Here is a 24,141-nt window from a genome sequence, read left to right as displayed (position 1 = left end):
GTTGACGTTGGAAAAGTATTTGTATTTGTGTAAAATTGAAAATAGACCCTCCCCTAGAAAAAATAAAATAAAATAAAATAAAATAAAATAAAATAAAATAAAATAAAATAAAATAAAATAAAATAAAATAAAATAAAATAAAATAAAATAAAATAAAATAAAATAAAATAAAATAAAATAAAATAAAATAAAATAAAATAAATTTTTTCATGTATCCACCAATGAACCGGTAAGAAAAAAAAAATAGCCACAGCCTCATTGATGGCTGAACCAAAATCTAATCCCAAGCAGTCCTGAGGACTTCCAGACTACTGCCGAAACACACGTTCTAATCTCGGTCAAAGTGACTCATATTTTAGGGGTGTGCAAACCAGTGTATTTGTTCATGTTGGAAAAGTATTTGTACGTATTTGAGTAAAATTTAAAATAGACCCTCCCCAAGAATAAAATAAAATAAAAATACTTGGGAATAAATGTTTTTTTTTCATGAATCCACCAATGAACCGGTAAGGGAAAAAAAAATAGCCACAGCCTCATTGATGGCTGAACCAAAATCTAATCCCAAGCAGTCCCGAGCACTTCCAGACAACTGCCGAAACCTGCGTTCTAGTTTCGGTCAAAGTGACTCATATTTTAAGGGTGTGCAAACCAGTGTATTTGTTGTGTTGGAAAAGTATTTGTACGTATTTGAGTAAAATTTAAAATAGACCCTCCCCCAGAATAAAATAAAATAAAATAAAATAAAATAAAATAAAATAAAATAAAATAAAATAAAATAAAATAAAATAAAATAAAATAAAATAAAATAAAATAAAATAAAATAAAATAAAATAAAATAAAATAAAATAAAATAAAATAAAATAAAATAAAAATACTTGGGAATAAATGTTTTTTTTCATGAATCCACAAATGAACCGGTAAGGAAAAAAAAAATAGCCACAGCCTCATTGATGGCTGAACCAAAATCTAATCCCAAGCAGTCCCGAGGACTTCCAGACTACTGCCGAAACCCGCTTTCTAATTTCGGTCAAAGTGACTCATATTTTAGGGGTGTGCAAACCAGTGTATTTGTTGATGTTGGAAAAGTATTTGTACGTATTTGAGTAAAATTTAAAATAGACCCTCCCCAAGAATAAAATAAAATAAAATAAAATAAAATAAAAATACTTGGGAATAAATGTTTTTTTTTAATGAATCCACCAATGAACCGGTAAGGAAAAAAAAATAGCCACAACCTCAATGATGGCTCAAACAAAATGTAATCCCAAGCAGTCCTGAGGACTTCCAGACTACTGCCGAAACCCGCGCTCTAATTTCGATCAAAGTGACTCACATTTTAGGGGTGTGCAAACCAGTGTATTTGTTGATGTTGGAAAAGTATTGGTAGGTATTTGAGTAAAATTTAAAATAGACCCTCCCCCAGAAAAAATAAAATAAAATAAAATAAAATAAAATAAAATAAAATAAAATAAAATAAAATAAAATAAAATAAAATAAAATAAAATAAAATAAAATAAAATAAAATAAAATAAAATAAAATAAAATAAAATAAAATAAAATAAAATAAAATAAAATAAAATAAAATAAAATAAAATAAAATAAAATAGACATCTGGACTTCTGTTTCTGTCCAGCCTCTCAATCTTTGATGCAGCTTTGTTGAGAAAATATCAAATATTTCTTCCACCATACCCAGTGTAAAATCAATCAACCGATATTAATTCCATTCACTGGATGAAGAACTTTTGCCAAGAATAGAGAAGTATCCGCTTGTCCGTGCCTCTTTGTGTGTTTCTAATGACAAGGGTCGAATGTCACTTTGGCTTTATCACCTTGTTTGACTGCTCCAGGTGCAAATAAGTTATACCAACTTTAACCGTCACTCAGTTCACTGCAGCACTCTGGGTTTTTCCAAACATGTTTTGCAAGCTTCCAAAGATTTCCAGTAAACAACCTTGATTTCCTGCAGTAGCATAAATCATGTAGAATACAATCCAGGGTTTGAGTGATAAAAGAAGCCGTGTGGCGTCGCTGCTGTTTTTGCGCTTGTCAGTCAAGTAGTTTATTCACGTAATGAAAATTCGGGGACAGAGCGAAACAGTCTGTGTCACATGTTCATGTTCACAATGATATTGTAATGGCGGCTGAGATATTCATTTGGACATTTATTTGTAACAGCAGCATACATCACTTACTGCCTTGCTAACCAGCATGCTGAACCTGACTGCCCCCTAGAGCTCACACATGAAACAGCAGCTTGGAACAACACAATATACCCCATGCTACAATATTTGATTTGTTTTTGGTTCAGCCATCGATGAGGTTGTGGCTGTTATTATTATTATTTTTTCCTTACAGGTTCATTGGTGGATTAATGAAAAAAAAAATATTTATTATTTTTATTTTATTTTATTTTATTTTATTTTATTTTATTTTATTTTATTTTATTTTATTTTATTTTATTTTATTTTATTTTATTTTATTTTATTTTATTTTATTTTATTTTATTTTATTTTATGGGGGGTATTTACAATTTTACAAATACAATACAATACAAATACAAATACTTTTCCAACATGAACAAATACACTGCTTTGCACACCCCTAAAATATGAGTCACTCTGACCGAAATTAGAACGTGGGTTTCGGCAGTAGTCTGGAAGTCCTCAGGACTGCTTGGGAGTTAATTATAGAACATTTGGGTCTTTGTCGATTGGTGACAATGGCATGTATACCTAATGTGCACCTCCACTAAGTGTCGGATCTGTGGTAATTATTTTATTTTATTTTATTTTATTTTATTTTATTTTATTTTATTTTATTTTATTTTATTTTATTTTATTTTATTTTATTTTATTTTATTTTATTTTATTTTATTTTATTTTATTTTATTTTATTTTATTTTATTTTATTTTATTTTATTTTATTTTATGGGGGGTATTTAAAATTTTACAAATACAATACAATACAAATACAAATACTTTTCCAACATGAACAAATACACTGCTTTGCACACCCCTAAAATATGAGTCACTCTGACCGAAATTAGAACGTGGGTTTCGGCAGTAGTCTGGAAGTCCTCAGGACTGCTTGGGAGTTAATTATAGAACATTTGGGTCTTTGTCGATTGGTGACAATGGCATGTATACCTAATGTGCACCTCCACTAAGTGTCGGATCTGTGGTAATTATTTTATTTTATTTTATTTTATTTTATTTTATTTTATTTTATTTTATTTTATTTTATTTTATTTTAATTTTATTTTAATTTTATTTATTTTTATTTTGACCATCATCCACAATCTTTGAATCCATGAACACACGTCTCTCTTTTCTGTGCATTCTAAAGATATAAAATCAGCTAAAAAGAGACAGCTAATTAATGCACATAATGGGACACACCTATTCCCGCTATCAAATGGGACCTAATATTCCCATTTTTCGGCCCTTTATATCAAGTTGTGGACTCCTATAGAGCAGCTACACACAATAACCGCTGCAGAAAGCTTTCTAGATCTTCCAGTGTGTGTGTCTTCCATGTTTTTTGTGTGCGAGTGAGCATAAGAGATTTAATGGGCAGTCCTTTAACGGACTCACGGCGATGGCGTTTGGCGCCCACGCCCACCCACGACTTGAAAAGCCTCCGAGTGGACTTGATCAAGTGTCGGTGTGTGTGTGTGTGTGTGTCCAGGTGTGGCGGGTTATCAGTTATAGCCAAACTCCCGAGATTAGCGAGCATACGCAAATCACCTGTATGTGTGCAGCTTACTGGGAATTCCCCACTAGCTAAGACAAAAAAAAAAAAAAAAAAAAAAAAAAGACAGTGTGCAAATTTATAGCGTGCGTTTGTGTGTGTAAATTGGCAAAAAAAAAAACGCCCCCCCCCCCCCATCTTGGAGAAAGAACCGAATAGAGGCCATTAGAGTCCAGTGCATAAGCACTCATGACAGTTGGCCATGTTGCCGTGTCGGTAATACAATATCGTCATAGAGCAGAGACACGGATGCGTATGCAAAACCTGTGGTTGGTCTCCAAATATCGGCGCCTCTCGACTGCCATCGTTGTTCCTGTTGGGAAGTCACTGGCTGTCGCCAAATTATAAGAAACAGCAACTGAAAAAGAAACCAAAAACAATGGCATTATTAAGATTTATTAAGTTTCTTTACTTTATTTGCGTTTTATTTAACCTACAAATTAACCTGACTCTGTATTATAATTATTTCATAGATATGAGCTGTTAGAAGCTGCAAACATGGCAATAAACATAACTATGGAATCAAACTGTGGGATGGATTGAGTAAAGTCATATCACCTCGTACTTTGGTATGTGATAAAAAATTTAATAAAAATAAAAATAAAAATGATTAAATGTCATAATTATCAAAAAGAATGTCATATTTATGAAGTAAGTAGTCAAAATGATGAGAAAAAATTCAAAATGATGTGAAAAATAAAAATAAAAATAAAAATAAAAATAAAAATAAAAATAAAAATAAAAATAAAAATAAAAATAAAAATAAAAATAAAAATAAAAATAAAAATAAAAATAAAAATAAAAATAAAAATAAATTAAAAAAAATAATAAAGTAAAAAAACAAAACAAATTATATTAGGAAAGCAGGAAGTGAACAAATGTAACAGTTACTGATTGTAACCATTTCCACATTTTTGGACATGTGGAACTGGGAACTGATTATTTAATGCACTCAATTGTAATCTGATGCATACCAAAATAAAAAAAAATAAATACATTTTTTAATTTTTTTAAATTATTATTATAAAAAACAAAACAAAAAAAAACTTAAACTGTATTATGGAAAGCAGGAAGTGAACAAATGTAACAGTTACTGATTGTAAAAGTACCAGATGGAGGGGTAGGATTTAATAAGCTTTGCTTCTTCCTACTCCTTTTGGACATGTGGAACTGGGAACTGATTATGGGATGCACTCAATTGGAATCTGATCCATACCAAAATAAAAATAAAAAATAAAATAAAAAATAATAATAAAAATAAACAATAATAATTAAAATAAAAAAATATTAGGAAATATATATATGTATATTAGGGAAAAAAACAAAACAAAAAAACCTTAAACTGTATTATAGAAAGCAGGAAGTGAACAAATGTAACAGTTACTGATTGTAAAAGTACCAGATGGAGGGGTAGGATTTAATAAGCTTTGCTTCTTCCTACTCCTTTTGGACATGTGGAACTGGGAACTGATTATGGGATGCATTCAATTGTAATCTGATGCATCAAGTGTACCTAATGTTACGGCCGGTCAATAAGAACTACAATATTTACAGTCAAATTACAGTCACAATGAGTAATAACGTTCTGATAAAACTGCACATTCTCAGGCAAATACTGTACACGCATGGTGAGACTGATATCGGTTATAATTTACTGCGATTATTTCAGCTGCTTGTGTGTAAGACCAGGAGAGGAGCGGTAAAACGATCTCCACTACAGCCTACATAATTCATATGGGAATGCCGAAGATAAGAAATGGGATTGGGAACTGGTGGGACCGTGCATTCCCACGGAACGTTATTCGGGTCCTTGGGTAGGCAGCCTTATAATCTGTGGTCTCAATAAACACTCATAAACCACACGGACCGCCACACAGGCCCGTACGCACACCTTATCGGAATAACACACAAACTGGAGCAAAGCTAGCACATAAATCATCGCCTTTGCAGCGAGATAAGAGAAAGGACAGTCGGTCATTGCGAGGGAGTGAAGTGTCAAGCGTTATGTGGAACAACTCCATATTTTTGGGGCTTTTAGGCGGCAATTTGTGCAATTTAAGGAGTTTCCGGTGGTGACAGGTTGAATTTGTACTTCATATATCGTCACTAAGAACAACAATATGAGACACGCAATAACGTGGCTTCCTCTTTTGAAAAAGGTTTGTGGAATTTTTGAATGAATATTTGAAATTATTGTCTTCTGCAGTGCTGTATGAAATTCACATTTGGGTTTTTTTTGTAAGACTGGAAGGGAAAATAATTGTATAATAATATTAATTTAATATTAATTAATATTAATATTAATTAATAATTTAATAATTGTAAAATAATTTGTGTTCTGTTTCAAAAATGACTCAGAGTCCAATCCCGTTACTGCCTCTATGAAATGATAACAATTTTTCATTACAAAGATATTTCAAAAATTTCTTAAAATGTATAAAAGGTAAGTTAAAAATTTGATATGATATCAAAAACATGTTTTTTGAGGAATACCTGGAATATGAAATGATAAAAAAAATTTAATTACAAAGATATTTCAAGAAAACAACCTGACCGGGTCATTTTTGACCCACTTATGGAAGGTTGGGGTAGTAACACAAAAACTAAAATTTCTTAAAATGTGAATGGCATGATATCAAATACATGTTTTTTGGGAATACCGGGAATATGAAATGATAAAAAAAATTAATTACAAAGATATTTCAAGAAAACAACCTGACCGGGTCATTTTTGACCCACTTATGGAAGGTTGGGGTAGTAACACAAAAACTAAAATTTCTTAAAATGTATAAAAGGTAAGTTAAAAATTTGATATGATAGCAAAAACGTGTTTTTTTTTTAGGAATATCTGGAATATGAAATGATAAAAAAAATTCATTACAAAGATATTTCAAGAAAACAACCTGACCGGGTCATTTTTGACCCACTTATGGAAGGTTGGGGTAGTAACACAAAAACAAAAATTTCTTAAAAATGTGAATGGCATGATATCAAAAACATGTTTTTTTTTTAGGAATACCTGGAATATGAAATGATAACAATTTTTCATTATGAAGATATTTCAAGAAAACAACTTCACCGGGTCATTTTTTGACCCACTAATGGAAGGTTGGGGTAGTAACACAACAACAAAAATTTATTAAAATGTATAAAAGGTAAGTTAAAAAATTGATATGATAGCAAAAACATGTTTTTTTTTAGGAATACCTGGAATATGAAATGATAAAACAATTTTATTACGAAGATATTTCAAGAAAACAACCTGACCGGGTCATTTTTGACCCACTTATGGAAGGATGGGGTAGTAACACAACAACAAAAAATTCTCAAAATGTATAAAAGGTAAGTTAAAAATTTGATATGATATCAAAAACATGTTTTTTTTAGGAATACCTGGAATATGAAATGATAAAAAAATTTTCATTACAAAGATATTTCAAGAAAACAACCTGACCGGGTCATTTTTGACCCACTTATGGAAGGATGGGGTAGTAACACAATAACAAAAAATTATTAAAAGGTGAATGGCATGATATCAAAAACATGTTTTTTTAGGAATACCTGGAATATGAAATGATGAAAAATTTTCATTACAAACATATTTCAAGAAAACAACCTGACCAACTTATGCAAGGATGGGGTAGTAACACAACAACAAAAATTTCTTAAAATGTATTAAAGGTAAGTTAAAAATTTCATATGATAGCAAAAACATGTTTTTTTTAGGAATATCTGGAATATGAAATGATAACAATTTTTCATTACAAAGATATTTCAAGAAAACAACCTGACCGGGTCATTTTTGACCCACTTATGGAAGGTTGGGGTAGTAACACAACAACAAAAATTTCTCAAAATGTATAAAAGGTAAGTTAAAAATTGGATATGATATCAAAAACATGTTTTTTTTAGGAATACCTGGAATATGAAATGATTAAAAAAAATTAATTACAAAGATATTTCTAGAAAACAATTTGACCGGGTCATTTTTGACCCCAAAAAATGATGGGGTAGTAACACAACAACAAAAATTTCTTAAAAATGTGAATGGCATGATATCAAAATCATGTTTTTTTTTTTTTTTTAGGAATACCTGGAATATGAAATGATAACAAATTTATTTCAAGAAAACAACCTGACCGGGTCATTTTTGACCCACTTATGCATCTAAGGGTTCATGACAATTGTCACGATTTTAATAAAAGGAACCATCGGCAAGGCTGCACGGTGGAAAAAGTGGTTAGCATGTTTTGCCACACAGTCATGAGATCTGGAAGAGCTGGGTTTGAATCTCTGTTTCTCCAGATCAGGACAGAAACAGACTACAAGGACTCATTATTACATCTGCAGGAAGGAGAAATCAATGTTGATGCTGTTCTGTTTTTCACCAGAAGATGGCGACATTTCGCCACTTAGTGTACTTCTGATGTTAAAATCCAGAAACCTGGAGGTACACTTTCCGGTCTTTTTGTGCACCCAAAGTTACACGTTAGTTGGGCATTTGTCAAAATGTGAAGATGACAATTTTGTAGCTAATATGAAGCTTTTTGTCTGCTTCTTCTTCTGTCTGTATATGCATGGACAAACTCAATGGAGACAATCCAGTACTTTGAGTCAATGTTAACATTCCTCATCTGTCTGCATCCATTCTGACATGGCCGATGCTATCATACTGAAAGTGGGTATGCTAACAAAAGCCATGCACGTTTTGTCACAAGCTTGCACGAACATACATGCTATTCATGATCATATGGCATCCGTGCAACTGAGTCTGCTCAATCAACTTGTTGCAGATCCTCCGACTTTGACGTTCACAAGTGCAAACACATACCTACACCTATAAAGTCACCCAAAACCACACACACACACACACACACACACACACACACACACACACACGCCTACAGCGCCAGTGGCGTCTAGGAATAGCATCAAACAGAGTGAAGCGTCTGTCCTGAGTGAAGTGCAAGCGTAGACGTGTCGGCTTTGTTAAAGTACTTAATCATATTAAACCTCAAATCACGATATCACCAAAGAGACATCAAATACATCGAGGATCAAAACACTAAGCTACTCAGGCCGCAAGTAAAGAAGCGAAGAAAAACAGTCGGACAACAGATCTTATAACATCAGATTTGGATATACAATGTTTGGTCAATAGTACATTAAGCTAGGAGTCCATGGGCCGGCGCCAGTTGGTGCCAGTTGGTGCCAGTTGGTGCCAGTTTGCGCCAAAGATTATGTGATTGGTGTGTTGTGGCTCGCTGTGGTGCCGAATTGCCACTACGCGCCAATCACATAATCTTTGGCGCCAACTGGCATCATTGGTGCAACTTGGCTCGCGCCATTACATTCCAGTGAATTCCAAAAGGAGGCTTGTTTGCGACATTTGGTTGTAAACATTTAGAAAATTTTCTTGCCGCCAATTTTTGTCGCCTTTACGGGCCGCCACGAGCCAATTTGAGCCACTGCACGCCACAGCAATTTGCATTGGCGTGAACTGGCACCGACTGGCGCCGGCCCAATGGACTCCAAGCATCATTGGCACAACTTGGCTCGCACCATTACATTCCAGTGGATTCCATTTGGTTCCACTTGGTGACAGAAAGATTTTAAACATTTTGAACAACATTTTCTTGCCGCCAAACTCAATTTTTGCCGCCGTTACGGGCCACCACGAGCCAGTTTGAGCCACTGCACGCCACTAGGTGCCTTATTGGCGACACTAGGCGCCACATCAAATTGCATTGGCACGAACTGGCACCAACTGGCACCGGCCCAGTGGACTCTTAGCATCATTGGCGCAACTTGGCTCGCGCCATTACATTCCAGTGGATTCCAATTGGTTCCATTTGGTGACACAAAGATTTTATGAACATTTAGTAAACAACATTTTCTTGCCGCCAAACTCAATTTTTGCCGCCGTTACGGGCCACCACGAGCCAGTTTGAGCCACTGCACGCCACTAGGCGCTGGCTCAGTGGACTCCTAGCATCATTGGCGCAACTTGGCTCGCGCCATTACATTCCAGTGGATTCCATTTGGTTCCACTTGGTGACACAAAGATTTTATTTATTTATTTATTTTCAAAATATTTAAAGATTTTTAAATTTTATTTCAATTTATGAACATTTCAAAATGTTTAAAAATCTTTAAAATTTTCTTGGGCTGCACGTTGATCGAGTGGTTAGCGCGCAGACCTCACAGCTAGGAGACCCGAGTTCAATTCCACCCTCGGCCATCTCTGTGTGGAGTTTGCATGTTCTTCCCGTGCATGCGTGGGTTTTCTCCGGGTACTCCGGTTTCCTCCCACATTCCAAAAAAAACATGCTAGGTTAATTAGCGACTCCAAATTGTCCACAGGTATGAATGTGAGTGTGAATGGTTGTTTGTCTATATGTGCCCTGTGATTGGCTGGACACCAGTCCAGGGTGTACCCCGCCTCTATCCCGAAGACAACTGGGATAGGCTCCAGCAACCCCCAATACCCTTGTGAGGATAAGCGGAAGAAAATGAATGAATGAATGAAACAAAATTTTTGCCGCCGTTACGGGCCACTGCACGCCACTAGGCACCTTATTGGCGACACTAGGCGCCACCATTGGCGCGAATTGGCACCAACTGGCACCAACTGGCACCAACTGGCACCGGCCCAGTGAACTGCATCTGGGTGCAATTTGACTGGACAGTACTTTACGGAATAACCGTCTCGTTGTCCGATTCCAAAAGAACAATTCTGGAATTTGACATCGCGGACTCGACGGGCCCCCAGTTGAGGTGATGATTTCAACACTTTGGCCTGTGACGGAGTGGAGCGCCTTACTGAACTCCATGACTAATCACATCTCTGGGGGGGGGGGGCGCTATTGTTGCAATCCCACTCACCAGCAAACCCCTCGTCCATCCCCTTACCTCATCCCCCTTTGACCCCACCTTTTTTTTTTTTTTTCCTTTGTACTGTGAGATGCAGAGGAAGAGGGGGGGGGGGGGGGTTGGAAGGAGAAGAATCTTTTGTTGCCTTTCAGGTGGTTTCCCATGAAAAGCCGGAGTACACACCTGCCGCCGCCAGAAAAGCAGCGTCTCGCTTTCTTCCGCTCAACACACACACACACACACACACACAAACACACACACACACACACACACACAAGGTTGCCCTTCAGGTGCGCCACCAGAGCCCTGCCATGCACAAATACAGAAACAAGGCATCTGACATGCATCAACATTAGCGTACGGATGGGTGGGACAAATGAACTGGACCGTGGGGTGGAGCAGACGACACGGGTGAGGAGGGGGGGGGGTGACCCCGCTGAATGGGCGGCTGCCAGGGGCTCAGGTAGCTAGCTCGGTGTGTGTTATTCCAAGCAAGAGTGTTCTCCGGTTAGTGTCAGATGTCAGGTAGCTACTTGTCTTCGCGGCTTCCAGGCTGCCGTTGCCTTGGATAATGTTTACAGTTAGCGTAGCGCAGATGAGGAGGACGCGAGGGGAGGGCGGGGCCGAGCGCTTTGATCTGATGGAGACTATTTGATGTGCGTGAGAGACGATGTGAAAGAGACGAGTAGAAAATGACAGCACTGTGCGTTGTTGACAATGGCGCTTTATGAAGTCTGCATGCATTCAAAGGAATTTGTTTTGGCGTAAACCATAAACTTTTTTTTGTGACTGGCAATTAAAAAATTAAAAAAAACAATTTTAATAAAAAAATTAATAAAAACATATGCATATATAAGCAAATTGTACGCATTATTGACCCAAATAGGTCACTAGATGTCAGGAAGATTTTATTCATGAAACAATGGCATCAGTACATCAGACATAAACCAGAAATGGGCGTGGCTTAATCATAATAGGCGGGGCTTAAATCTGAACATTATTTGAAGTCCGAAATTAAAGTCGCTAAATGTGTTGTTTATAATTCAGCTATATGTGTAACTGTGTATGTGTGACTCAGTGACTGATGCACGATCGTGCCCACTGGTGACTTTATTCTTTTATTATTTTTAATAATCTGCGTGAAGTTGGTGATTCATGCAAACAGAGAAATAATCTGTGGGATTATCTTGTCTTGTTGACTGTATTTTTCTCAAAATTACTGCATTCAGTACTTTAAACAGACTTCCAACTGATGCCAAACCAGCCAAAGCAAGCAGACCGTCAGTGACTGATGCACGATCGTGCCCACTGGTGTGTATTTTATGAAACAGAATTGCAAGCTGCATATGTCCCTCTCTATACATTAAGATGCCGGGACAAGAAGCCCATCGCAGCCGCTATATGTGTACTGTGTATGTGTGTAAGTGACCCTTGAGACTTTATTCTTTTATTATTTTTAATAAACTGCGTTAAGTTGATGATTCATGCAAACACAGAAATAATCTGTGGGATTATCTTGTCTTGTTGACTGTATTTTTATCAAAAGCACTGCGTTCGGTACAATAAACAGATCTCCAACTGACGCCAAACCAACAAAAGCAAGCAGACCGTCTGTGACTGATGCACGATCGTGCCCAATGGTGTGTATTTTATGAAACAGAATTGCAAGATGCATACGCCCCTCTCTATAGATTGACAAGAAGCCCAGCGCAGCCGCTATATGTGTTCGGTACAATAAACAGATCTCCAACTGACACCAAACCAAATCTGTGACTGATGCACAACCGTGCCCAGTGTGTCGGGGATTGCACCTTGGCTTGGTGTGGAAACCGGGAAGGAGGAGACTTCACCATATGATGCCGTGAAGCCCAGCGGACCTGCCGCTGACACACCGACTAGGTCAAGGTCAAGGTCAAGGTCGGCCTTCATACATTCATTCATTAATTTTCTACTGTTTATCCTCATGAGGGTTGTGGGGGGGTACTGGAGCCTATCTCAGCTGTCTTCGGGTAAGAGAGGCGGGGTACACCCTGGACTGGTGGCCAGCCAATCACAGGGCAAATATAGACAAACAAGCATTCTTTTCACATGTACCTCAAACGCACCATACTAAACAACATGATTAATTCATTGACTACAAAAAGCAAAATCTTGGAAAAATGTTGGAAAAACAAGGAAAAGCGGCAACAATCAGAACGAGGAAGACAGAAACAAGACCGTGAGGCAGGCAGAAGACCAGACATGTAGCTTTTACAGTGTATGTTGTGTGTGTGTGTGTTCATAAAAGAGCTCGCCCCCGGGGGCCAGACAATTAAAGAACGTTTAAAAGATGACAGAGCTCTGCGAACAGGAAGGAGAAAGGCGGCGAGTGCAGGGAGTGGGCGAGTTTGAAGGTGGATGAAGTTCGAATGTGTGTGTGTGTGTGTGTGTGTGTGTGTGTGTGCAAAGGATCGTGCATGTGTATGCAAAGGTTCTCCTTTGAACTGTCAGTACATACGTTCAAAGGGTTTTGCAGGAAAACAGCGCACACATAAAGCACCACTTGATACCGCCGCGCACAACATATTTAAAATGACAATGGACAGAGGTTAGCAAAAACAGACATTCCATTACAAAGCAGAAGAAAAGAGAGAGCGAGGGAGTGGGAGAGAGAGAGAGAGAGAGAGAGAGAGAGAGCATGAGAGAGACTATGTGAAGAACGGCTCTGAAAGAGGTTTTGTAGGACCATAACAAAGGCCCCTCAGAAAACACAGTGACATAGGAATGTTAATTAATTAATGAGAAACTATTGAGCCCACAGAGAACGGTGGCGAAAGAAAGACGGAAAGATGGAGTGGCAGGAAGACAGGAAGAATTTTCAAAGGAGGAAAAGTTATTTCAATATGTAGTTTTTGGAAATACAAGAAAAAAAAACCTTGAAAAATAGTTTAAACCAACACAGTTCTGAGGGAATTACGTTGTTTTTTAGTGATGCTAGGAAACGTAAAAATGATCCTATCCATCCTGGTCACTCCCATAAGAACTTCAGCATCCTCATCTCTGCTACCTCCACTTCCCAACCATCAGTCTGGCCTCTCTGACTCGATCTCCAAGGCCTCTAACATGTAATGTCCCTCTGATGTAGTCGTTCCTGATCCTATCCATCCTGGTCACTCCCAACAAGAACCATAGTATCCTCGTCTCTGCTACCTCCACTTCCCAACCATGTCAGTCTGGCCTCTCTGATTTGATCTCCAAGGCCTCTAACATGTAATGTCCCTCTGATGTACTCGTTCCTGATCCTATCTATCCTGGTCACTCCCAGCGAGAACCTTAGTATCCTCGTCTCTGCTACCTCCACTTCCCAACCATGTCAGTCTGGCCTCTCTGACTTGATCTCCAAGGCCTCTAACATGTAATGTTCCTCTCATGTACTCGTTCCTGATCCTATCCATCCTGGTCACTCCCAACGAGAACCTTAGTATCCTCATCTCTGCTACCTCCACTTCCCAACCATGTCAGTCCGGCCTCTCTGACTTGATCTCCAAGGCCTCTAACATGTAATGTCCCTCTGATGTACTCGTTCCTGATCCTATCCATCCTGGTCACTCCCATAAGAACTTCAGCATCCTCATCTCTGCTACCTCCACTTCCCAACCATGTCAGTCTGGCCTCTCTGACTTGATCCCCAAGGCCTCGAACATGTAATGTCCCTCTGATGTACTCGGTCCTGATCCTATCCATCCTGGTCACTCCCAACGAGAACCTTAGTATCCTCGTCTCTGCTACCTCCACTTCCCAACCATCTCAGTCTGGCCTCTCTGACTTGATCGCCAAGGCCTCTAACATGTAATGTTCCTCTCATGTACTCGTTCCTGATCCTATCTATCCTGGTCACTCCGAACGAGAACCTTAGTATCCTCATTTCTGCTACCTCCACTTCCCAACCATGTCAGTCTGGCCTCTCTGACTTGATCTCCAAGACCTCTAACATGTAATATACTCGTTCCTGATCCTATCCATCCTGGTCACTATTCCTGGAGAATATCCATCCATCCATTTTCTATGGCGCTTACTATCTGCATGATAAGCTGGAGCCTATCCCAGCTGTCTTCGGGGTACGAGAGGCGGGGTACATTTTGGACTGGTGGCCAGCCAATCACAGGACACATATAGACAAACAACCATTCACACTCACATTCATACCTATGGACAATTTGGAGTGGCCAATTAACCTAGCATGTTTTTGGAATGTGGGAGGAAACTGGATTATTATTATTATTATTATTATTATTATTATTATTATTATTATTGTTATTATTATGCCATCATTGACATTCATACATATGGATAATTTGAGGTTTCCGATGAACCTAACATGTTTTTGGAATGGGGGAGGGAACCGAATACAAACTGCACACAGAGGTGCCAAGCAGGGAATCGAACCCAGGTCTTCCCATCTCCTGACTGTGTAGCCAACATGCAAACCACTTCACCACTGTTCGGCCCCGAGGGAGAATATAATTTAGCAAAATTAGCGGTTTATATTTTAAACAACTACATTTTTCCTGCAACATTCCCTGAAGATTTCCATCCGTGTTTGCGTGAACGCGATCACGACTATCATCATGCGAGTGGACTTTCTGTGAGTCGCCGACAATGCGGCAGCAGAAACCTAAGAAGGTGTGACTTACGAGACGCCGCATTCTGATCATTCTAGCGAAGTAGGGGCGCTCAAGTGTCAGAATTCCAATTTCCTCCAAACAGTCACACTCCCAACCTTTTCATGTATGTAGCTATTACACAACCATCTCGTTTTCCGGACTTTTATGCTCCTTTTTTTTTTTTTTTTTAGCTGTAAATGTTCTCTCACTTCATTCATAAGGTCTCCTCATTTTCTCACATTAAACTGTATCACCCCCCCCAAACCCAGCCCCCCTCCCTATGTCCTTTTTAACTCAAACAGTCATTCTCTTCACAGCAAAATAAAACAGGGGAAAGAGAGGGGAAGAGTTTCAGGAATTGTGGGCCCCTCCCACCTTCTAGAGATGCTCCAGCCCATCCCTAAATTATGGACCAATGAGAGGACCTCATTCCCCACTCGTGCGCTCCTTCTACAATAGGTAAAGAGAGGGAGGCAGAAGGAGAAAGATATATACGAACAAGAGCGAAATAGGCGGACAGAGTGCACTTGTTCTTGGCGAAGGAAATGGATGACAAGCTAACGGGAATACAAAAGAGATGAGAAGAAGTTGTGGAAGTAGCAAGTGTAGACATCTTCCAGGTTTGTTAGAGTTATAGCACTAATAATAAAAAAAAAAAAAAAAAAAACTGAGGAAAACCAGATCATCTGTTCCCCTCATTTGACACAAGGAATATCAGATCCTGACCTTTCCGGTAGTCGGTCCAGGTGCGGATGCAGACAGGTGGACGGTCCGACATGCTGCATGTGCTTCTGATTCTCTGCGTGGCTAACGGAGTTACGGCGTCCACCCCCGGAGTCTGGACTTATGGTCGGATGCAGAAGAGGCAAGGAGCGGGAATGCCGTGTCCGGCGCCGTGCCACTGTGAACAAAACGGGATCTTGGTCATGGTGGACTGCTCGGAACTGGGACTGTCGTCGGTGCCGAGCGACATCAGTCCTCTCGCTACTTATCTGTGAGTAATATCAGCTTGTAAATAATGCAGCGGTTTCTTTATTTATATTGTTATTGGCAGCTTTCTTGAGATCCGCCCGGTAACAGTAGCACATGGCAACAGCTGATTGCACGAGTGACCAGAAATGTTAAAATACTGAGAGTCAAAAGTGTCTGTAGTAGTACTATTATATGGAAATACAACATTTGGAGTGTAAACGTTGTTGGGTTTTGCCTGACCACAGATCAGAGATTCAATTAGAATCAGCATTATCTCCTGATCCTATCCATCCTGGTCACTCCCAATGAGAACTTCAGCGTCCTCATCTCTGCTACCTTCAGTTCTGTTGTGTGGATTATATCTTTTTTTTTATGAGATACCAGTCTGTCTAGGACCAGTTTTGGAAGCTAATACAACATTTGGAGTGTAAACGGCGTTGGGACAACAGATGAGGGATTCAATTCGAATTAGCATGGGTTGTGGAAAAGTCAACTTTGGTTTCAAACCTCCTCTTTGGTCTTCTTCTACGCTTTTTACCTGGCAGCTCTGAACGCAGCATCCTTCTACCAATATATTCACTATCTATATCACTATTTCCTGATCCTATCCATCCTGGTCACTCCCAATAAGAACTTCAGCATCCTTATTTCTGCTACCTTCAGTTCTGTTGTGTGGATTATAGGCCAAATCGTGGATTTTTTTTTTTTTATGAGATACCAGTCTGTCTAGGACCAGTTTTGGAAGCTAATACAACATTTGGAGTGTAAACGGCGTTGGGACGACAGATCAGGGATTCAATTCGAATTAGCATAAGTTGTGGAAAAGTCAACTTTGGCTTCAAACCTCCTCTTTGGTCTTCTTCTACGCCTCCTACCTGGGTAGCTCTGAACGCAGCATCCTTCTACCAATATATTCACTATCTCTATCACGATCTCCTGATCCTATCCATCCTGGTCACTCCCAATAAGAACTTCAGCGTCCCCATCTCTGCTACCTTCAGTTCTGTTGTGTGGATTATAGGCCAAATCGTGGAATTTTTTTTTTTTTTAATGAGATACCAGTCTGTCTAGGACCAGTTTTGGAAGCTAATACAACATTTGGAGTGTAAACGGCGTTGGGACGACAGATGAGGGATTCAATTCGAATTAGCATAAGTTGTGGAAAAGTCAACTTTGGCTTCAAACCTCCTCTTTGGTCTTCTTCTACGCCTCCTACCTGGGTAGCTCTGAACGCAACATCCTTCTACCAATATATTCACTATCTATATCACTATCTCCTGATCCTATCCATCCTGGTCACTCCCAATAAGAACTTCAGCGTCCACCAGTCTGTCTAGGACCAGTTTTTATGTCACTCTCTTTTTGAAGCTAATACAACATTTGGAGTGTAAACGTTGTTGGGTTTTGCCTGACGACAAATCAGAGATTCAATTAGAATCAGCATTATCTCCTGATCCTATCAATCCTGGTCACTCCCAATAAGAACTTCAGTGTCCCCATCTCTGCTACCTTCAGTTCTGTTGTGTGGATTATAGGCCAAATCGTGGAATTTTTTTTTTTTTTATGAGATACCAGTCTGTCTAAGACCAGTTTTGGAAGCTAATACAACATTTGGAGTGTAAACGGCGTTGGGATGACAGATCAGGGATTCAATTCGAATTAGCATGGGTTGTGGAAAAGTCAACTTTGGTTTCAAACCTCCTCTTTGGTCTTCTTCTACGCCTTTTACCTGGGTAGCTCTGAACGCAGCATCCTTCTACCAATATATTCACTATCTCTATCACTATCTCCTGATCCTATCCATCCTGGTCACTCCCAATAAGAACTTCAGCGTCCTCATCTCTGCTACCTCCAGTTCTGCATGTGTCAACTTTGGTTTCAAACCTCCTCTTTGGTCTTATTCTACGCCTCCTACCTGGCAGCATCCATCTACTGATGTACCCGTTCCTGATCCTATCCATCCTGGTCACTCCCAATAAGAACTTCAGCATCATTTCTGCAACCTCCAGTTCTGCTCGTGTGGAATATAGGACAAATAATGGAAAAATATATTTTTTTATGAGATACCAGCCTGCCTAGGACCAGTTTTTTTATGTTGTATGAAGCCAATACAACATTTGGAGTGTAAACGCTGTTGGGTTTTGCTTCACGACAGATCAGGGATTCAATTCGAATTAGCATAGGTTGTGGAAAAGTCAACTTTGGCTCCTCTTTGGTCTTCCTCTACGCCTCCTACCTGGCAGCATCCTTCTACTGATGTACCCGTTCCTGATCCTATCCATCCTGGTCACTCCCAATAAGGATTTTTTTTTTTTTTTTATGAGATACCAGTCTGTCTAGGACAATACAACAATTGGAGTGTAAACACCGTTGGGTTTTCCCTGACGACAGATCAGGGATTCAATCCGAATTAGCACGGGTTGTGGTACAAGTACTGTAAATACTATGAAACATGACTATTAGCATTAGATCTCCAGTCTTTCCGATAATGACTATGAGCTATTTTCTCACCTCGCCACTTGGCAGGAGCGTTCGACAGCAATGAGAGCATACGGAATGTGAACGCCGCCAGAACCTTCTTGTACACAAACCTCTAAGGACAGATTAGAAGTACTCCGTGATAACCGATATCGAGGTGATTGAAGTCAAATCAAGGAAACAGTGACAAGTATTACAGAGTTGGGGGTCGGGGGGGCGAATTTAGAGGGAGTAAGGAAAGTTGATGATGTCGGAAAAAAGCAGGAATACAAAGGACATCTACATGAATGATGTCTTAGTCCGCATCTTTGACGGAGGCATCCGATTTCCAGATTTCCGGGTGTTCTGGTGTTGGGGGATCCGGGCCCAACAATGGGCACACAAACACAAGCGATGGCGAAACCGACCTGAGACTTGACTTTGACCGTGACCACACACAAGGACACACAGATCCACTCACGAACGCACACCCCCCCTTGACTACAAACGCAAGAGTAATTGTTCATTTCCCTTCATTACCTAACACTGGAACCGAACCAATTAGTGAGTTTTTAGGGGTGATTTAGAATAAGAAAAATAAACTCCGCGACCAACCGCCCACGCCCACACACAGTCACCCAAACACACATGGTGACTCCAGGAAGAGCACCGTAAATGATGACCGTGCCAACGCGGGACGCATGTGGGAACAGGGACTCAAACTCCGCAACCTTAACTCGGGACAAAAGACAGAAAAGTACAGTTTCAGGTTTCACTCTATGAAAGATTACAACAGCGACGAGTGACATCAGTCCCCATCGAGCTCGAACAATCTGAGGGGGGTCCGCGGGGTCACGGGGGGGGGGGTTTCTTGGGACCGGTCCACATTACAAACCTGATCCGCATGAGGTTTTGAAACGGTATGACATCACCCTGCCATGTCATCAGAGAAGCCTTCAAAGGCTGAACAATACGCTGAGAGGCCAATCAAGCTAGGAATGGATCATCCTATCTTCTGGTGTTCATCTGCACACTTGGCAGATGAACACCAGTTCTTGGTAAACAGGTAACTGTAATCAGGGGGGGGCGGCGGGGGTGGGGTGTTAAAGAGTGTGGCAAGCAAATCTGAGGGATATTTGTAGCCAAACTTCTCCAGGGGCGATGCATAAAAACATAAAACGAGCTGTCATGAGAGAAGTGCTGAAAGATTGTCTCTTTGATATTAGATGAGAGAAAAAACCCTCAGGATGTTCGCCTCCCTGCTTGGGCTCTAACGTGTGTTGGGTGAGGGCACATCGCATAAAGCACGCACGTTAGATGTCTGCTTTATGCTTTAATTTAAAGTTAGCTCGCTAGTTAGCTAGCTAGTTAGCTAGCTAATTGGCTAGCTAGAATAAACACACACGTTAGATGTCCGCTTTATGCCTGGGTGAAAAGAAAAGGGTTACCCTAGCCGCCAGATGAAAGTTAGCTAGCTAATTAGTAAGCTAGTTAGCCAGCTAGTTAGCTAGTTAGAATAAGCACGCACGTTAGATGTCTGCTTTATGCCTGGGTGAAAAGAAAATGGTCACCCTAGCCACCAGATGAACGTTAGCTAGCTAATTAGCTAGCTAGCTAGCTAGTTAGCCAGCTAATTAGACAGCTAATTAGCCAGCTAGTTAGCTAGCTAGAATAAGTTAACCAGCTAGTTAGCTAGCTAGTTAGCCAGCTAGTTAGCTAGCTAGAATAAGTTAGCCAGCTAGCTAGCTAGCTAACTTTCATCTGGTGGCTAGGGTAACCCTGTTCTTTTCACCCAGGCATAAAGCAGACATCTAACGTGAGTGCTTATTCTAGCTAGCTAGCTACCTAGCTAACTAGCTGGCTAACTTTCATCTGGTGGCTAGGGTAACCCTTTTCTTTTCACCCAGGCATAATGCAGACATCTAACATGCATGCTTTATGGCTAGTTAGCCAGCTAGTTAGCTATCTAGTTAGCCAGCTAGTTAGCTAGCTAGAATAAGCACGCTCTAGCTAGCTAGTTAGAATAAGCATGCATGTTAGATGTCTGCTTTATGCATGGGTGAAAAGAAAAGGGTTACCCTAGCCACCAGATGAAAGTTAGCTAGCTAGTTAGCTAGCTAGTTAGCCAGCTAGTTAGCTAGAATAAGCACACACATTAGATGTCTGCTTTATGCCTAGGTGAAAAGAAAAGGGTTACCCTAGCCACCAGATGAAAGTTAGCTAACTAGTTAGCTAGCTAGTTAGCTAGTTTGCTAGCAAGTTAGCTCGCTAGAATAAGCACTCACGTTAGATGTCTGCTTTATGCCTGGGTGAAAAGAAAAGGGTTACCCTAGCCACCAGATGAAAGTTAGCTAACTAGTTAGCTAGCTAGTTAGCTAGTTTGCTAGCAAGTTAGCTCGCTAGAATAAGCACTCACGTTAGATGTCTGCTTTATGCCTAGGTGAAAAGAAAAGGGTTACCCGAGCCACCAGATGAAAGTTGGCTAGCTAGTTAGCTAGCTAGTAGTTAGCTAGCTAGAATAAACATGCATGTTAGATGTCTGCTTTATGCCTGGGTGAAAAGAAAAGCGTTACCGTAGCCACCAGGTGAAAGTTAGCTAACTAGTTAGCTAGCTGTTAGCTAGCTAGTTAGCTAGCTTGAACAAACACACACCTTAGATGTCTGCTTTATGCCTGGGTGAAAAGAAGAGGGTTACCCTAGCCACCAGATGAAAGTTAGCTAGCTAGTGAGCTAGCTAGTTAGCTAGCTAGTTAGCTAGCTAGTTAGCTAGCTAGAATAAGCTAGTCCAACCACAATTGAGCAGCGATTAGGTGATTCTTTTTGGGAGCGGAAACTGCGGCTCGTACAGTAACAGACGGAGGAAACCCATGGAGTGTGTGTGCGTGTGCATGTGTGTGTGCATGCGTGTGCATGTGTGTGTGTGTGTGTGCGTGCATACGTGAAGACCACCCAGGCCGCTGAGGAAATGATTTTTTCCAGCCAGTTGAAATGAAGCAGGAATATAAAATGAGCGGGGAGGAAAATGAAAAGGGGAAAAGCAGAGCAGCAGAGGTGAAAATTGGATCCTGATTACACGACAAGAAATAATCATTGAAAAGTTCCAAAGACTCACAAGAGGACACACACGGAGTAGACCACCTCCTATAAATTCAAGTGTCATTTAGCTATTATCTTGATGGAATGATTCCTATCATGAGTGACCGGGGGTCACACTGTAAACATCATGTCTGAGACAGACAGATTGGGGGGGTGAAGAGAATAGCAGAAAAGTACCAAAAAAGAAAAAAAAGTATGTGTGTTTTTTTGTGACTGTCAACAGTGGGTCCTTCTTTGTCTGGTAGATGGCAGCTATCAGCCCCAACATCAGCGTCCTTGGCTCCAGACGTCTCCTTTCTCATACACAATCCTCCCTTGCTCTCTATGCCGATCCTTCACGGGTTAAATACTGTTCTTTCCTTATTTACTTCATAAGAAGTATGCCTTGCCAAAGTGCTGAAGGGAACAGGTGCCATCATGTCAAAAATCATTGATGTTTGATGTTAAAAAAAAAAACATGATTATTGCCTTAGGACTGTGAATGTGAATTCGAATGGATGGACAAACTACCGACTTAATGGTAATAATGGTAATAATGGTTTTATTTCATTTGAACATGCATCAGATTCCAATTGAATGCATCCCATAATCAGTTCCCAGTTCCGCATGTCCAAAAGGAGTAGGAAGAAGCAAAGCTTATTAAATCCTACCCCTCCATCTGGTACTTTTACAATCAGTAACTGTGACATTTGTTCACTTCCTGCTTTCCTAATATAGTTTAAGCTTAAGTTTAAGACTCTTCATCCTTGTATTTAGCAAACATCAACCCCGCCTCCCGCCCAAAGACAGCTGGGATGTGCTATAACAAAATTTAAGTTTTTTTAATTTTTTATTTTAATTTTAATCATTTTTATTTTTTATATTTTTTAAATTATTTTTATTATTATTATTTTTAAATATTTTTATTATTTTTATTCTTCTTCTTATTATTATTATTTTTTTTTTTTCATTTGAACATGCATCAGATTAGATCAGTAACTGTTACATTTGTTCACTTCCTGCTTTCCTAATATAATTTTTTTCCTAATAAGGTTTTTTTTACTTTATTTTATTAAGTTTTTTGTTTTTTTTAATTATTTTTATTATTTTATTTCTATTATTTTTTTCATTTTAATTTATTTTTTAATTCATTTGAACATGCACCAGATTAGATCAGTAACTGTTACATTTGTTCACTTCCTGCTTTCCTAATATAATTTTTTTCCTAATAATAAGTTTTTTTTACTTTATTTTATTAAGTTTTTTGTTTTTTTAATTATTTTTATTATTTTATTTCAATTATTTTTTCATTTTTATTTATTTTTTAATTCTTTTGAACATGCATCAGATTAGATCAGTAACTGTTACATTTGTTCACTTCCTGCTTTCCTAATATAATTTTTTTCCTAATAATAAGGTTTTTTAACTTTATTTTATTAAGTTTTTTGTTTTTTTAATTATTTTTATTATTTTATTTCTATTATTTTTTCATTCTAATTTATTTTTTAAATTCATTTGAACATGCATCAGATTAGATCAGTAACTGTTACATTTGTTCACTTCCTGCTTTCAAAGTTTTTTATTTTTTACATTATTTTATTAATTTTTTTGTTTTTTTAGTCACGTACCAAAGTACGAGATGATATGACCATACAATGACATAATAGGTACCAATATAGTACAATATAGTCAATATAGTATAGATAGAAAGAATAAAGAATATCTGCCTATAAGAAAGGACAAACAGATGATACAGGAAGTCATCTTTACTATTATTTCCTTTGCTTCCTCCTTCCTGTAAAGCAGACGCATTTGCCTGAGGTGTTAATTTCGCAACTCAAAGTCACTTCCGTGTGAAAGAAAAGTGATATTTGTGGAGGCGCAGGGAGGTGGTGTTCTTCTTTGTGGTTTCCGAGCATCAATCTGAGAAGCTTTTAAATGTCTCTGAGGGCCGGACGGCAGATAGACACAATGACAGTTTCCCAGTTAGCGGCAACCACAGAATAATAATCGTAACATAGTGGGCTCTAATTTTGGTGGCGCACCCTGCACAGTGGTAGTGGTAGTGGAAGACCGGACTGCGCCAAAATGACAAGATGATGGCGCGGTGACGATTTACAGAGCGCCAAAGGTGCGCTGAAAGCTTGCCAGATTCAAACTGGTCTATTCTTGGCGCAGGCGAAGCGCACCCTGAGCAGTTGTGAATGGGATTCAGTGGAATGAACAATCACAGCAACCACTATTTAATAGGATTCAGGTCAGGACTTTGACGAGGTCACTCCAAGGTCTTCATTCTGTTTTTCGTCAACAAGACCTGCTGCCGTGTTTTGGATCGTTGTTCTAAATTTTTTTATTTTAATTTTTATTAT

The 24,141-nt window shown here is 39.1% G+C and overlaps 2 protein-coding genes across 5 annotated transcripts in view; one reads left to right on the top strand and one right to left on the bottom strand.

The window, feature by feature from the left end:
- LOC131136719 (ubiquitin-conjugating enzyme E2 T-like) overlaps positions 1-24,141 on the bottom strand; it is a 67,567-nt gene that overhangs the window by 541 nt on the left and 42,885 nt on the right. For 2 of the 3 annotated variants that reach the window (XM_058083904.1, XM_058083905.1), the window contains one exon: positions 4,017-4,110. In XM_058083904.1, coding sequence (XP_057939887.1) covers positions 4,017-4,110 — 94 coding nt within the window. Of the gene's footprint in view, positions 1-4,016; positions 4,111-24,141 lie in introns of those variants that run through there. The other variant, XR_009131792.1, reaches the window with a different exon arrangement.
- Positions 15,780-24,141, top strand: part of LOC131136695 (leucine-rich repeat-containing G-protein coupled receptor 6-like) — a 46,682-nt gene continuing 38,320 nt past the window's right edge. Inside the window, exons 1-2 of one of the 2 annotated variants that reach the window (XM_058083860.1) lie at positions 15,780-15,888; positions 16,006-16,262. In XM_058083860.1, the coding sequence (XP_057939843.1) occupies positions 16,021-16,262 (242 nt within the window). In that variant the 5' untranslated portion in view covers positions 15,780-15,888; positions 16,006-16,020. Of the gene's footprint in view, positions 15,889-15,977; positions 16,263-24,141 lie in introns of both variants that reach the window. The other variant, XM_058083859.1, reaches the window with a different exon arrangement.

Source organism: Doryrhamphus excisus, chromosome 10 (assembly GCF_030265055.1).
Source record: "Doryrhamphus excisus isolate RoL2022-K1 chromosome 10, RoL_Dexc_1.0, whole genome shotgun sequence".
Lineage (NCBI taxonomy): Eukaryota > Metazoa > Chordata > Actinopteri > Syngnathiformes > Syngnathidae > Doryrhamphus > Doryrhamphus excisus.
The sequence above is the reverse complement of the archived record's forward strand: the minus strand, read 5'-3'. Positions and strand labels throughout refer to the sequence as shown.